General features: G+C 41.2%; 1 protein-coding gene across 4 annotated transcripts in view; it reads left to right on the top strand.

Annotated features, from left to right (window-relative positions):
- Nucleotides 1–15,272, top strand: part of sema5ba (sema domain, seven thrombospondin repeats (type 1 and type 1-like), transmembrane domain (TM) and short cytoplasmic domain, (semaphorin) 5Ba) — a 172,020-nt gene that overhangs the window by 59,126 nt on the left and 97,622 nt on the right. For all 4 annotated transcript variants that reach the window (XM_071480859.1, XM_071480839.1, XM_071480850.1 and 1 more), the window contains exon 3: nt 10,237–10,464. In XM_071480859.1, coding sequence (XP_071336960.1) covers nt 10,284–10,464 — 181 coding nt within the window. In that variant the 5' untranslated portion in view covers nt 10,237–10,283. The remainder of the gene's footprint in view (nt 1–10,236; nt 10,465–15,272) is intronic.

The raw sequence follows: 15,272 nt of genomic DNA, 5'->3' as shown, positions 1-15,272 counted from the left end.
TTTTAAGGAAGGTACTGTAGATATAATATTTATTGAATTGCTGCCTGTTTAAAAAAACATAATAACAAAAAAACAATTGACAGATGAATCAGTAGTGAAAATAATAATTTCATAGCTCCAGTTGTTCACATGTTCTGCAACCATGTTCTGCAACCATACACATGTGCCACAACCACGTTCTGCAGCCCGACACATGTTCTGCAACCATACACATGTTCTGCAAACCTACACATGTTCAACATCTCAAAATCAGGACATTTCTTTTAAACTGCTTCCATTAGCAAATCCAGTGAACAGTGTATTACTGACTGTTGATTGCTTCCAGTGAACACCTTTAAGATATTATCAATGGTAATTAGCTTCACTTTGTAACTAGCAAATAGCTTTTCTATATTCCACACTCACAACAGCTCTGTGCAGCAGGGTTTGATGCTTCTCTTTTGGCATTTACCAGGTGTTTTGACATTGCTGTGTGATTGGTTCGCCTGCTGCAACCCGCTCTCAATAATGTGCCAGTGCTCAGCCTGTGTAGTAACTTTCTAATGTGAAAGTAGTGGCCAAAATTGAACAGTCTCTTACTCTCTGAGCTTCACTGAACTATCGGGTAAGTTCGAATCGATATGGGCCGAGGGCTGCCAGTTCACACAGTGAAACAGTATCAGGTAGACACAGAGAGAAATGCAGTCGATAATATCACATTATGGTTTCTGTGTGTGTGAATGAAGGTGTGAGACTGTGGTTGACAGTGCCAAGTGAAATCATAATAGAGTTTCTGAGGCCAGACAGAGTGTGTTATTACAGACTGGGGATGTGGAAGGGTATAAAATGGCTGGCTGTTACAGGTGTGTGTTTGAAGTGGGAGGCTGGTGAGGTTCGAGTGTGTGTTTGTGTATGCGTGTGTGTGTCTATGGCTCATGATTCCCCAGTGTATCTCATGGATCAGACATGTAATTGTACACGTGACAGTGTAGATGTGTGTGTGTAAGACAAGAAAGAAGGGGATACAGGACCTCTCCCGCCTTCAGCAGTGGCTGTCAATCAAACCTTATAATAATACTACTGCCTGATTCGCCATTTACTGACCTTTAATAGTGTCCCTCCGGCCTCAGCCCAGTATCCTTCAGTCAAACCCTCACCTGATCACTCTTGGTCAAATCACACTCTTCTCCTGATTGTAAATGCTCCTCCAAGTGGCATATAATTGAGATCCACTCTTACAAGAGGCTAACATTCACACATTCATGTGGCTGCAGCTGAAGTCATGCAAAAAATGCTGTGGTTTAAGTCTTAAATATGAAAAACAAGGGAAGGGCTCTGATTTTTTAGACAAAACATTGCTGCTGTATTTCCCTGGAAATAAACAGTTGTTCATCAGATCTTCATAGTTTTGGCTGAATTCATATTTACTTGAGTACTGCATTAGCATGTGCTGTTATTTTTTCAGAATCTAGATTAAAATAATGACAATTATATTAATATTCTTGACTTAATATGTCATGTTTTTGCTTCTCCAAATTCAAAAGCACATCTCTTGTTTGTTGAGCAAAAGAAAAACTGATTGTTAGATATAATCATAAAGCCAAAGGGAAGGTGGATATATTTTTTTTTTACCAGAAAAATCCTTGTCAAGGCGATTTCACTGGTTCTCAACATTTAATTGACTTGATCTGATGAATGATTTCCATCAGTCTGCGGCTGCTTTCCTCTGACTGATGAGTAGCCTCCGACTTCACTTCTGACTGCTAGAGCAACTTATTGGACTAATATGAGAGAAGGAATTATGTAATTTCAGGACATGACATATTAAGTCAAGTGCACTAGTTCTTAATTCAGTGGAACAAATTACTCATTAGTGCATACAGTTTATTAATTTGAGAATACAAATGACTAATTTGTGAGCACAAACGTTAAAAACATCTAGCCCTGATCCCCACCTGGCTTTGTAGAGAGAAAAATGTCCACGAAACATTCTCAACTCAAGGTCTACTTACTTGCTCGCTCTGGAGCTTTCAACCTTTAGTCACTGCTTATTTACTTTAAAGTGCACTGTATGCACTTTCTGCTATTATTTGTGAATGTATGAATTCTGAGTGTACAGTGTATCCTCTATATAGTGTATAGTGTACTGTATGTAGTGTCAAATATTCTCACAAGTATTGTCCATGGTATGTATAGCTACAACTTTCTGCAGATATTTTAAATAAAATTTAATGAATTTTGAATTTCCCTGGGGATCAAGGTATTTTTCTATTGTTATCTTTATCTTTAATAATTCTACAAGGCAATGAGTAGCATTTTATACAAAATATAACAAAACAAAATACAACCTCAAAATTACACTTTATCAGATTACACACAGCTATCAGCAATGAAGTAAACTATTGAGTGTAATATTATATATAGGGAGTTGTGAATGAGTGAATGAGGTTGTGATAAGACATAACATCCACAGTTCCATGGCAGAGGAACAAACTTGTGATAGTCAAAAACTATGGAGCAAGCAAAGAAGTGGATCTTCAGTGGAGATTGTTTTGTGAACTGCTGTTTAAAAAGTTGAGAAAGAACTGTCAAGCTCAAAACTGTGTTGTAATTCAGCTGAAAATATGCACATGATTTATTGGAATCATCTCTTATAAAAAAAAAAAAAAAAAAAGAAAGGAAGAAAGACAAAGACAAAATTTCCCAGAGAAAGAACAAAAATAATGCACTAGAAAGGCGTGCAGACAGTCAGGTATTACACAGAGCCTGTTTATCCCTCCTACAATCCCACAGATTGCACGCTGATACACACATTCACACATGTGCATAGACACAAACATATGAACAAAATATGCGCACACATCCAGTGTCTTTTTCTCTCCCTCTTCTCCCCTGTTTTGCTGTCTCCTCTCTCGTCACGTCTCTGTTGACAGAGCCAGAACTGTGAGCAACTCAGATGCCACCTTCCCTCGTGAACCATAATGCCTTGATTCCACCACAGCCTCTGATTTGATATAGGACATAATCAGACAGTGCAGCCATCCTGACCACCACCTCATCCCTGTCACTCAATGTTTCCCCCAAATACACTCACACACATACATACACACACAGACACACACTGTTTTCTCCAGTCCGGGGTCAGCCCTCCCTCTTTCCTATAGATGGTCTTTTCTCTGGTTGTGCCTGCTTTTTCAAGCATGAGTGAAGTGACTCAATAACAAGAGATGCGTGCCGTGACCCCGCCGTCACCCTTTCTTTCCAAGAAGAGAGAGAAAGAATCTTCTATCTCACCCTGTAACCATCTTCATCGCACATTCCTGTGTCCTTCCCCCAAGTGTGTTGTCTACATGTTCAGCCCCGTTCCCTTGAGACTCTCACGAGGCCCCGGTCGCCCCTGCCCACCCCCCATCGCAGTGCAGGCATTAAAGAGATTGGTGGGGTTGAGCTTTTGAATTGAATTAGACATGGTCAATGTAGCTTTGGCTGTACCAAACCCCCTGAGGGCAAGAGTGGGAGAAGTTGAATAGGATGGGAATATGGTGGCAATATGCAACCGTAGTGTGGTTGTCTACATTTATCACGATGTTGTAAAGTTGGTTTGATTTGCTGGTTTGATTAAACAGGGACACATGCACTGTACATGTTTTTTTCATGAACTTCTTCAAGTGAACACAAACACTTTACACTCAGAATTGGTGGCACTGATTTTGTGTGTGGTTCCTTGAGGAAACAGGTGTTATTTCCTGCTGTAATTCATTTTTGTGTGTAAGGGAAAATTCCTGTGAGCCTTTGGTTGAAGAGATTGGTATTCCTGTGCATAAAAGCTAATGATGAGTGCTGGGAGGATCAGCAGCAGGCTCTGTAGGAACAACACATTTTTCATTCACTTAAAGCTCTGGAGGGGCTTAACTTGAAATCCTGCTAAAAGATGCTTAACAATGATGTCTAATCACTTCTAACGAATCAAAGAAAAAGGGAAAAGCCTTCCCCTCTGGGAATTTCTCTGCAGAAATTACCAATTACACTTCTTATCGTCTATCTGCGATGACAATTTTTTCTAAAAGCAACAAACATTGATTTTTTTCGACTTCTTGTGACACAGACTTCCCCTCTCATCCCGCTCCAGGATGCCATGAAATAGGCAGTTCTCTTATAAAGGTGGTAACTGCTTCCCAGCAGGCCAGAAGCAACTTAATCAGTGTCATAATAGATTCAGATGAGATTGTGCTGAGGGAGTTAGCATTGACTTGTAATTAGAGGTGCTCTCCTTGCAGGCTAGGTTAAAATGAAAAGGCAAACTGCCACCAAAGGTGTAATGGACTGTAGAAACTCCTGGGCCATAAGTGTGTCCGGAATGATAGACGACAGAAACGAGGGGACAGTGATAAGCAGAGGAGAGGGTTAAAAATGAGATAGGGAGAGGAGGATCAACACACCTGCTAAGAGGCCCTGCTGCAGGGTGGAATGTGATGTGGTCCAACAGTCACAGTAGTTATGGTCCCTGAATCTTTTCTTTAGCTGAGGGTGAACAGTATCAGTTAAATGTATAGCACATGCATATACTATTATCACCTGAGTTTAACACATTTCCTTACTTCAAGCTTTTCATTGTCCTAAGCACTTCACTTCCTCACACTGTGTTGCATCAGCGGGCAGTCCGCCATCCAGCTCCTCCCCAGGGACTGTTGAGGTCTGTGCCGAAATACACTCAACCTGGTTCCCGCTGCTTGACTACCAACTTGCCGCTCTGTTGCCATAGATACATGCTGGCACTGGCAGGGACTTACGTGAGCCTGTGCTAAGGAAAGGTTGAGATTTACTGACTGCCATCTGGATAAAGAGTAGAAATGATCTTTGTAAGAGGAGAGCTTACCTTGTGTATCTAGGTTGAGATTTCCAAAATTATCCTAGCACCAAGGCACTGTAGTCTTTTTTACTGTAAGCCACTGGGAGGGGAAAAAAAAACAACGTGTTGTTGTACCTACTGCTTTGGGTTATTTACAACAAGCTGCACCATGCCGAAGCATCCCAGTGAAATATTAATGCAGTATACCTTAACAGCAAATACACTGCCTCTAGCTTTTGAATGTTTAGGTCCATTTGTGGGCCTACTGTACACAGCCAGAGGCAAGAGAGCACATTCACTTTAATGTATTTCGTTGGTAGTAGCCTACTTAAGGTAACTGAGTATCTGAAAAAGACTCTTCTAACCATCTGGATAAAAAGTTCCCCAAGTTGTGCCCACTTACCACCTGGGCAGGAAACGGAGTGAAATGAAACATAATTTCATTCAGATGGTCAGAAGAATAATGTGGTTTGTTCAAAGTCTGGAGTACAGAGACTGGAAATTTTTCACAATGAATACTTTCAGTACTTGAGTACATTTTACAGCAAGTACTGCTGGCTGCAGGACTTTTAATTGGAGTATTTCCACATTCAGATGGACTGAACATTTATTCCCCCTCTAAAAGCAGTTTTCACAGCAGTCAGGCAGTGAATCTGTCTCCTCGCTGGTCACAAAGTTATTGACAAAGAGACGTGTCTGAACATCCTTTAGTCCAATTTACCCAAGTACCCTGTAAATTCAGAATAGCATATACTGCACCTTTAATCAACTCATTGTATCCTGCAGGATGTCTGACTGACATCAAACAGTAGCTCAGTGAGTCACTGACAGTTTCCTCAAAGTTATAGATTGTCCTGGTTACTTGCTGACAAACTGTTGCTAATCCCAAACACAGCAGGAGAGGAAATTGGATGAACTCTATCAGTGCTTTTCGGAGTGGCCTTAAAGAGCCATGCTTGGTATAAACACACACACTCACATACAAGTTCACACACACAGACACACACACTCGGGCGTGGATGTTGGCACGTGCGTCAGTTCTGCCCACTCGCTGTGACCCAATATGGAGTGTGACCAGCTGTCCATGGCTGGATTTTGCCAGTTTTCAGAGCTGAGACTGTGTGTGTGTGTGTGTGTGTGTGTGTGTGTGTGTGTGTGTGTGTGTGTGTGTGTGTGTGTGTGTGTGTCCGCGCAACTCAGTCTGCTTGAGTGTATGACATGACTTTCTACAGAAATTTTTGACATCCAAATACCCACCTCATCCTGCTGCTGACAGTACGGTTCCCTCTGTGTGTCCACGCCAAGATAACTGACCCACAAAAGTCTGAAGTTACAGAGTCCTGGTCATCTGTCATGATCTCCTGCCCTTCCAGTCCAGCTTTTAGACTAATGAGAGGATTTGTAGAGTCAGTCTTTGACTTTCAGGATTCAGTGATCTAATGTGAATTAAGCACCTGCCAAAACTGCTCCTGCAGATAATAGAAATAAAGGAATGAGGGATTCTAGTTGGTAAAACATATGCCCTGTAAGCATAATGTTCTTGGTTTGATTTGACCCGGGATCCTTAATCATATAACATCCTGTATTCTATCTCTCCCCAAGTGTCATGTCACTATCAGCTGTGAGGTATCTCATATAAGTCAGAATGTCAGCAAAATAAAAATGTAGAGTCTGCTGAAGGAAAACTATACTCTCTCTCTAATGCCTCCGGGTTGTATTATACAGCTTTATGGGAATACTGGACTCACAGGATGTTTTACATCATCCATCCATCCATCTATTTTCTGCACCGCTTATCTGAAACCAGGTCGCGGGGGGCTGGAGCCAATCCCAGCTGACATTGGATGAGGGTTGGGTACATCCTGGACAGGTCGCCAGGTCGCTGACACACAGAGACAAAGAACCACACACACACACACACACACTCACACACCTATGGGCAATTTAGAGTCACCAATCAACCCAATATCCATGTATTTGGACTCTTGGAGGAATCCGGAGCACCTGGTGGGAATCCACGCAGACACGGGGTTCGAACCCAGGGCCTGGGCGACAGCTGTTAGGTGACAGTGCTAACTGCTGCACCACTGTGCTGCCCTGTTTCAATGTTCCTTTTTTTTTTTTTTACAAATAAATAAATAGACTGGTTGAGCCAAAAGTCAGAGGATGAGGAATAAGTAAGAGTTTAGAAGATAAGCAGGCACCGGTCCAGGCAGAGCCTCAAGTGTAACCAGCAAAGTCTTCATATCAGTTTTGAAACAAACAGACAACCAATCAGGATATGCTAAAATTGGGAACATATGGTCGTACTTTTAGTTTTAATTAAAAGCCTTGCTACAACATTCAGAATGACAGTTGCTCTGCTTCACTTTGGTTGAAGCGGGTATCAGTGCTATTTAATTAGAAAAAAACACGACCGTAGAGCTTTTTGGCATGTGACTCAAAATCAAGACAAGAGTTAAATATAAATCATAAAGCCAAAAGGAAGGTGGAATATAATTAAGAACATGTAGACTGAACATTTTGACAAAACATTTGGTTTTTCAATAGAATTCATTTGTAAAGACTTGCGAGATATCCAGCCTTTAGAATCACCTAATCATGTGTGCGGATTCAATCTTATTCATTTCACTTGAATAAAAAGACTAAAAAGTGAAATGACCTCCAAATTAAATGGCAAAATACCTTGTTTGTAATTGCCCTTCAGACAACCATAGAGTCTATACTATTGCTGCTGTTTTTCTTGAGAGGATGGTCTGAGGTTTCAGATACTTTCTGAATATTATGAATATAATTATATAAGGTTGAATATAATTAAAAACATACACACTGAAAATTCTGACAAAACATGTGCCTATCAGTTTGTAATGCTGTACCTTTGATAGTATGATTCAGAAGTATTATATACAAGGAATACTACAAAGGACCAAGGACTGAACCTTGAGGGTCCCTACATGTTATGAAGTGAAGAGGCCATTTCCCATCATTCAATTCAGTATAAACATAGTAATGTGGCCCGCAGAGTTTCTCACCGACTGTCTTTATAGTCTAATGAGGATACTATGAAGTGTCAAAAGCTGGACTCATGTCATCTTCAAGTGTAATTTCAGTTCAGTCCAGCTGATGGAAACCAGACTGAGATCATGTCCTGCATCTTTTTTTTTTTTTTTTTTTTACTTTTTTGGCCTCCATAAGTCTGATTTTGTCCTCTAGTCTCACTTTGTTGTGCAAACAGAGAAAATGGAGTGTGACTGTGAGTGTCATGTGATCTCAGGGATTTGGTAACAGGTAACAGAACCCAAACACAGACAAGCAGCAAATGGCAATTAGGGCTAAAAGCTAGTTTACTTGGTTGTTGGGCAGGAGTACTGTCTGCAAATGGGAGACAAGATCAGTCATCGACTCCCAGGTGAAGGTAACTAGAGTGGATCAAATGCTTAGCTATGACGCTGACAGTATACACAGAAAAAGTAAGGAGAGGGAGAGACGAGAAGAGGGAGACAATACAGACATCACAATGGCATGAATTATTTTTGAGGGTCTCGACTTGATGACACACTCACACATTCATGCTTGCTCTGTAAACAGCCAACAACTCTTTCAAAATCAGAGATGTGCGTGCATGAGGGGAATAAAGCTGCAGGCTTGAGAGGCCTGCATGTGCACTGTGGAGGAGATTTAATTTTTTTTCTACTGTTGTGACATTTCAGTCTGGATGGAAAAGTGAAAAAATGTGAAAGTATGTGCATGACTGAAGCCTTGTTGACACAAACATCATTTTAAAATACAACACATCTGTATTAGTGTGGAGGTGACTTGATCTTGCCTTGTCTAACATGTTATGATGTGGAATAGGTGTATCTGGTGGGATCAGAATGACCAATACTGTACCAGTGTTTTTAATAAGGGTCAAACACAACAACCTGAAAATATGAAGGACACTGCCAGAAGCTTGTGTATGATGAGAAGGCAGCATGAAACCTGAAACTGATGGATGCATCACTAAAACTTGACTTTCAGCTTCTTGCTTGTATCTGTGGAGACACACCAATAGCAACACAGTCCTTTGCATTTTTTAATACAGAGCTGTTTTCAGACTGTGTGTATCCTAACAGTGAGCTCTGAACCCTGGAAGGCATCCAGCCTGGTTGAGTCAAGTCTGGAGCTGTGTATATTGAATATTTCCACCTGTTTCATTAACAGTATGTTTGTTGGCAGAAGCTTGGGTCTTGTTGACTGCACTGTATTGTAATGACAAACATAGGCACTGTGTGCATTTGCCTAATTAGTTACCAGCTGTAGAGAGAGGGGTAATTGATTGCAGGGCAATATGGTTGATTTGCAACTCAACCAAGCTAATAATTTGTTATTGATTGAAGCATTAGCAAGGAAAACAGTACAGAGAGATGTAACTCAGCCAAAGTGCTGCAGAAAGTTGATGCTCTTGGTTTTTAATCTACTTTAATGATATTACACCTCGCTAAGCTAACATTGTAAAGAGTGCAGGGCAGAAGATGATGAACTGCTGGTTTCAGCTCAGCACTGTGGACTCATATGTTATGACTGGAGGAGATTACATTTACTCAGAACGACTGTATGTGTGTTATGTGTCTGAACACTTCTGTGTGTGTGTGTGTGTGTGTGTGTGTGTGTGTGTGTGTGTGTGTGTGTCTGCTGACTGGAGCTGCTTACATAATGCGGAACTATGGAGATCAGACAATGACTGGATATTATTCATGTGTTGATATGAATCACATGTGCAGTAACAATGTTTTCTGGGGGTGGGGGTGGGGGGGGGTTTACAGGAATCAGAGTAAATGGTTGTGCAAACATTTTTACAGCACATCTCCTAAGAGCCACAAATTTTAAGTGAACTCATTTCTGCTTCATTGACTTGTGGAAACTAACGCCTCATTGAACAGTCCACTATTGCTTTCAATTTTCCTATTTTAATCAGCCATTAAAACCCCTGAAGTTTAATGGCACATTTTAAATAATTATCTGGAGGTCAGAGGTGAGGTACTCCTTTCACATGCTCTTATTGCTGAAGTGATAGAGTTTTGTGTGTAGTTTTTCCACTTTGTGTCCTTCACACTCTATCTCTCTCTCTTTTTTCTGTACTTTAGTTTACTCAGCTTTATATCTCGTCTTTCCAGCCACCCACTAGTTACCTAACATCCTTGCTTTCATCCCACGTTTATGTCCTTTAACCAAAATTTTATACCTTTGCATTACTTTTTCATTCTCTTTCTGTTCTTCCATGCTGGATTTGGAACCGGAAGCCCTCAGGAATTGAAAGTTTGAGAGAAGAAATAATTTTGAAGTGACTCAGAGAGAAATCCTTTTCTCTGAAGCCAGATGTAAGAATGTTGCATTGAGGTGCTCAAGTCGTCTCCTCTCTTCCCCAGCTGTATCCCAGAGGCCCACCTTGGCAGTTAGAGGAGAGGTCATCACCATGACAGCGTCCTCGCAGGACTCCACACCTTCGTCTATGGCTGGCCTCTTCCTGCTCCTCCTCCTCCTCCCGGCTGTTTTCACACAGAAGTCAGTCCTGACAACCCCGACCCCGTCATTGCTTGACCCGCTGACCCAACCAGACTGCACAAAGAAAGAACATCCAAAGGTTTCCATCCAAGGTCAGACAACATCTATAGTAACTTGTTTTATATAAGCATCTGATAATGCTATAAAGACAACGTTTACATGGACACAAAAAAAACTGGTCACTGGGAGAAAACAGGTTATGGTAACTGTAAAACCTGCATTTTCATATAGCTTGCCTGTAATCAGATATCTGTCTTTTCCTCTATAGCCTACTCTTGAGCCATGAGTGGCTTATTTTATTTTAAGATGTATTAGGTTAATCTATTATCCTTTCTTACAAGAGCATTTGGACTGAGAGAAAAGTGAGAGAGCAGGGCGCACAGTTTTTCCTTAGAGCATGCGTCTGAACTTCATGAAATAGTCAAATGACATTCTTTATTTCAGTGTCAGATTCAGTTCTAGTCAGACTCTGGATTTATCGCACTGCTACCAGCCCATCAGCTACTTTGTCATGTGCATGCGTCCTGAAAAAAATCCAGTCAGAAATCTGGTTAAAGGAGATATTTGTAAGTTTTGCTATTGCTACATAGCTAATGTTAGCATTAACAGCTGTTTACTTACCAGTCTAGAAGAAACTGATGTGTGATGGCCAAAATTCATTCAAAATTCAATTATCTTTCAATGTTGAGGTGTCCACATGATGGTACTTACTTATATGAGAAAATACTAGAGCTGATTCTAATATCTGAAACCTTTCAGCAATCTTTTGATGGCAAATCACCACAAGGTTCTTTGACATAAAGGCAAAAGTTACTTTCAAAATAAGGCAAAGAATGCATTCAAGATTATAGACTGACACATCAAATTATAAGAATAAGTGACAATGGGATTGGCCTTAAAGTCTGATCGCTTTCATGATTTACTTAACAATGAAACAGTGAGTGCAGGCTTTATGTGTGGTCACTGAGATTCAGTGCTGCAAATTATTGCTATTATGTATCATAAGGGGAGCAGTTCTCTGTTTATTCATACCTCAGAGTGCTGCGGGCTGATCACAAGTTTTCTATGTACTGTATGGAAAACTACTGCACTTTTAACAGCAACAAAATAAACTGTTTTCATAAACATATCCCTGTGACAGCAGCAATAATACCTCACAATTTGGCATTCAGGCAGGTCAGCATGCAGCTATAACAGAACAACAAAAAGCAAAGGGGACAAGATAGAAATGATTGTGTAGAATAATGGTGGCCACTATCTAGCCCATTCATCTGTACAGTGGGCCAAGAAACAAGGGCTTCCTCATGGCGTGAAATGGAACAGAACAGTTTGGGGCACAGAATCACAGATAGATATGGCTGGATGAAAGGTAAACACACACAAAATTGCTGTGTTTATTTTTGAACGGGGCTGTTTGTGTTGCCTCTGCCGAGAGCGGCAACTAAGATTGGAGGTCTGAAAAAAAAATCGCTGGTGGGTATCAAGGGCAGAAACACAGAAATTGAAGAGGTGGCCAGAGGATTTTCTTGTGATTAGCAACATACTCTACCCCCTCCAAACCATAGTGCAGACATTTCCTCAAGTATTTTTCCTGTCGTAGTGTTCCCTTACAGGTTTCCTGCACATCACTGCTGGACATGTGGAGCTTCGTGCCATTTGGTCTTTTTTTTTTTTTTTTTGCTGGACATTTTGTGTAGTAGTGGCTTTAAGTTTTAAAAAGTTTGAAAAGTGGAACCTTTTTTTTTTTTTTTTGAAGTTTCAATTCACAAAACCAGTGAAACTGCTGTTTTCATTCCCCACAAAGCCGGGCTGAGGTCACCTTTATTCCGAGTCTTTGCCTCTGTCCTGCTTTACCCACCATACGTCCAGATGTCCAGATTAGCCCGAGCTCCACCGGTGCTTCACTTCAAAGGCATGCCACTTGAGAATGGCTCTCATAGCAGGGAGCTGCAGGGCTGTTGGCCTGTCAAAGCAGGCAGAGCAGGGCATTATGTGGAGGCAGCCGTATAGAAAAGGCCTGCACAATGAAAGTGTCAGCGAGAACCTGAGATTAGCTTCTGTGATTGATGAGCGTTTTATAGCAGCTTGTTGGAGCGCTACCTCAGTCACCTGGAGGAAACCTGGGAGCTGGCTGAGAAGCAGGAGCTTGTGCTCATCTGTACATGCTTTACGTGCATGTGCCTATAACGACAAGTAATTGTATTTGTTTGTGTTTTTGTAGTTGACTCGCTAGTTAAGTAGGTTTTTGTGCTGCATTTAATGTCTCTGTGTGATGCAGTGAGATTGAATACTTGTAGTGTGTGTCTGAGCAGGGTGAACGGATCAGCTGTCCAAAACAGCATGCTATCTGCATTAAAGCCCAGCTCTACTCTCGTTAAGCTTTAAGCAATTTAAACCAACCTGAATTTGTCAAATGTTAAATTTGACTGGAACTGGTGGTGTACACCACACTGACATATCATCACCTTTTTTATGTCAAATGGTTTTTTATTTACAGTTCCACCAGGTACGGAGCAATGTTATCATTCACTGATGTAACTGTAAGTTCAGTGTTCAATCTCTTTTAGCTCTGTTTTTGGTCCTAAACTCCTGAGGTAAATATCTGATTCTTTATCTGCTAAATGCTCCCCTCTGTTCACCAGCTAGTCCCAAACTGTGTCTGTCTGTGGTTTTTACAACTTTTTTCACTGAAAACTGCTGTCTGCTGCAGATTACAAGTTATAAATTATTGATTTGGAAAGTCACTTTGCATACACATGATTTTTACCCACAATGTTAAAAAACGTCAGAGAAAAACTGCCTCGAGATGTGATGGGATGCACACACTGTAGTTGACAGCGGTGATGGGTATGATCACAAGAATATGCAGGAGACAGTCTAGACAAGCTTGCGCTATGTTGAGCATCATACCTCTCCATCAGCCTCGACAGCATTGTATTTTTCCAAAAACACACCGTGAATAACTGTCAGCTGCATGTTTGTACTGTATGTCTGATGCTCCAGAGAATGTGTCAGTGTTTACGTCAAAAACACCACAGATACAGCATTGGAATCACGTATCCTCCACCCACAGGCACGCACTGTACAAGCCGCCAGCTCATGATTTAGATGGATGATACTGGCTCGCAGCATAAGACGGTAGGTCTGATAAGAGCATGGCATGGGGGCAGCAACTGGAACGCTCTGAATCTAGATATGGAGTCTGTTTTTGGAATTTATGGACTCAGCTGTGCATTATGTTGTAAGGCCCAGAGAACTGGTTTCGGAGTGTGTGCAAAGGCCCGACCTGGTTTGTAAGAGAAGTTGATAAATTCTGCACCTTTGTAACACAGAGTGCTGAAATATCCATCAACAACAAGGTCTTTCATGAGGGAGTATGTATAGGAGAATAATGGTGGAAAATCAGACCTTTGGCTCAGGTTTCACTGCCTCCTTCACAGCGAGGAGGAGGAGTTGTCTGATGGCTCCACAGTGTGTGTCATCTGCTCTGCTCAAATCACTGCAATGTTCCTCTCTGAAGAACGATGAAGGAGAATAGAAACAACCAGTGTCATTGCTCATTTCCTGTTCAGTACCTGGCAAATCTTCTTTCCTCGTCCCATTTGGTTTTTATGCCCTCTCTTATCCCCTGCCTACCTGCATTCTTCTCTCTTCCATATCTCCCTCCCTCTCTCGTTCATTCTCTTCGTCCTCTCTTCTCTCCTCTCAAATTCTCCTTTTCACCTTCCTCTCTGAATCTCTCCCCCCATCATTTGCTCTTTCTAAGACTGCTTCTTTTTGCTCCATAATAGGCAGAGAAATGTATTGCACACTTCTATCTCTTTCATCGTTTGGGTAATGGTGCTGTCGTTTAGCCGCCGTGTCGCCAACTGAAGGGCTCTTGAGTATCATGAAAGTGATGCCCCTTTAAAACATAACTGTTCCCTTAAAGAAAAAGTATTTGCCATGAATTTCTGATCTTACTCTTTATTTGATATTCTACTCTTACTTTGCCACCTGTCTCTGTTTCCCATCTCATTCATGATTACAGTGGTGGGTCTAATTGGAGCTGTGCTATCAGAGCTGTGGTGTGTTTGCAGACATCAGTCAGACAGCTGAATGGAGCTGAGTTTAGCATGCTGCTGGGGCCAGTCTCTCACCCACTGATGGCATGTCAGGATATCTGACGCAGGCCCGAGGGATACCAAAGAGGTTAAGAGAGTAGAAAACATTTATAGGCTTTATTGCCACTTTAACTGAAAAGTGGACAGGCGGTGGGAAAATTGCTCTCTTTGTTTTTCCTGTGATCATGCTGTCTCCTGTCCCCCTGGATACTCAAGATTTCAAATGTGCAAATGCATTGGTAATTTCACATCACTGTGGGTAAAGGCTGCAAACTCATTAAGTCACACCTGGTAACATGTCCTTAAGACCTCCAACACAGTGCAAATCTGAACTGAATTCTGTCGTGTTAACATTAAAGCTACAGTACTACATGGTTAAGTAAACAGAGAATTATTTTCTTTCTCACACACTTTTTTAGATTCTGCTCTTGAAATCAGCATGATGGACTTGTCTGATGTTAATACAGGCTAAATGTCAATCAGTTTGCCCCAGACATAAAAAGTCACTCCTTCTGACCAAAGATTTTAAAATCTTAAAAAGAATTTTTCATAAAAGGTATAAAGGCTATAAAGGCTCTCCACTGACACTCTAATTCATGTCATTTCTGAGCAGCCAAGTGAAATCCAAGCAAAAACAAAAGGCAAAACACACACTATCTTCACCCTTAAAATGGATGTGATTCATTAATGGTACTCATTCGAAATGGTCAGTCAATGAAAATATATTTTTGTTTCTTTCCCCTCATATTTTGGGCCGAAGATGAAAACTTCAGAAGATTAAAAGTTCAGAAATCCAC

Source organism: Trachinotus anak, unplaced genomic scaffold, assembly GCF_046630095.1.
Source record: "Trachinotus anak isolate AG129_WGS33_773 ecotype Australia unplaced genomic scaffold, CSIRO_AGI_Tana_v1 ptg000001l, whole genome shotgun sequence".
NCBI lineage: Eukaryota > Metazoa > Chordata > Actinopteri > Carangiformes > Carangidae > Trachinotus > Trachinotus anak.
The sequence above is the reverse complement of the archived record's forward strand: the minus strand, read 5'-3'. Positions and strand labels throughout refer to the sequence as shown.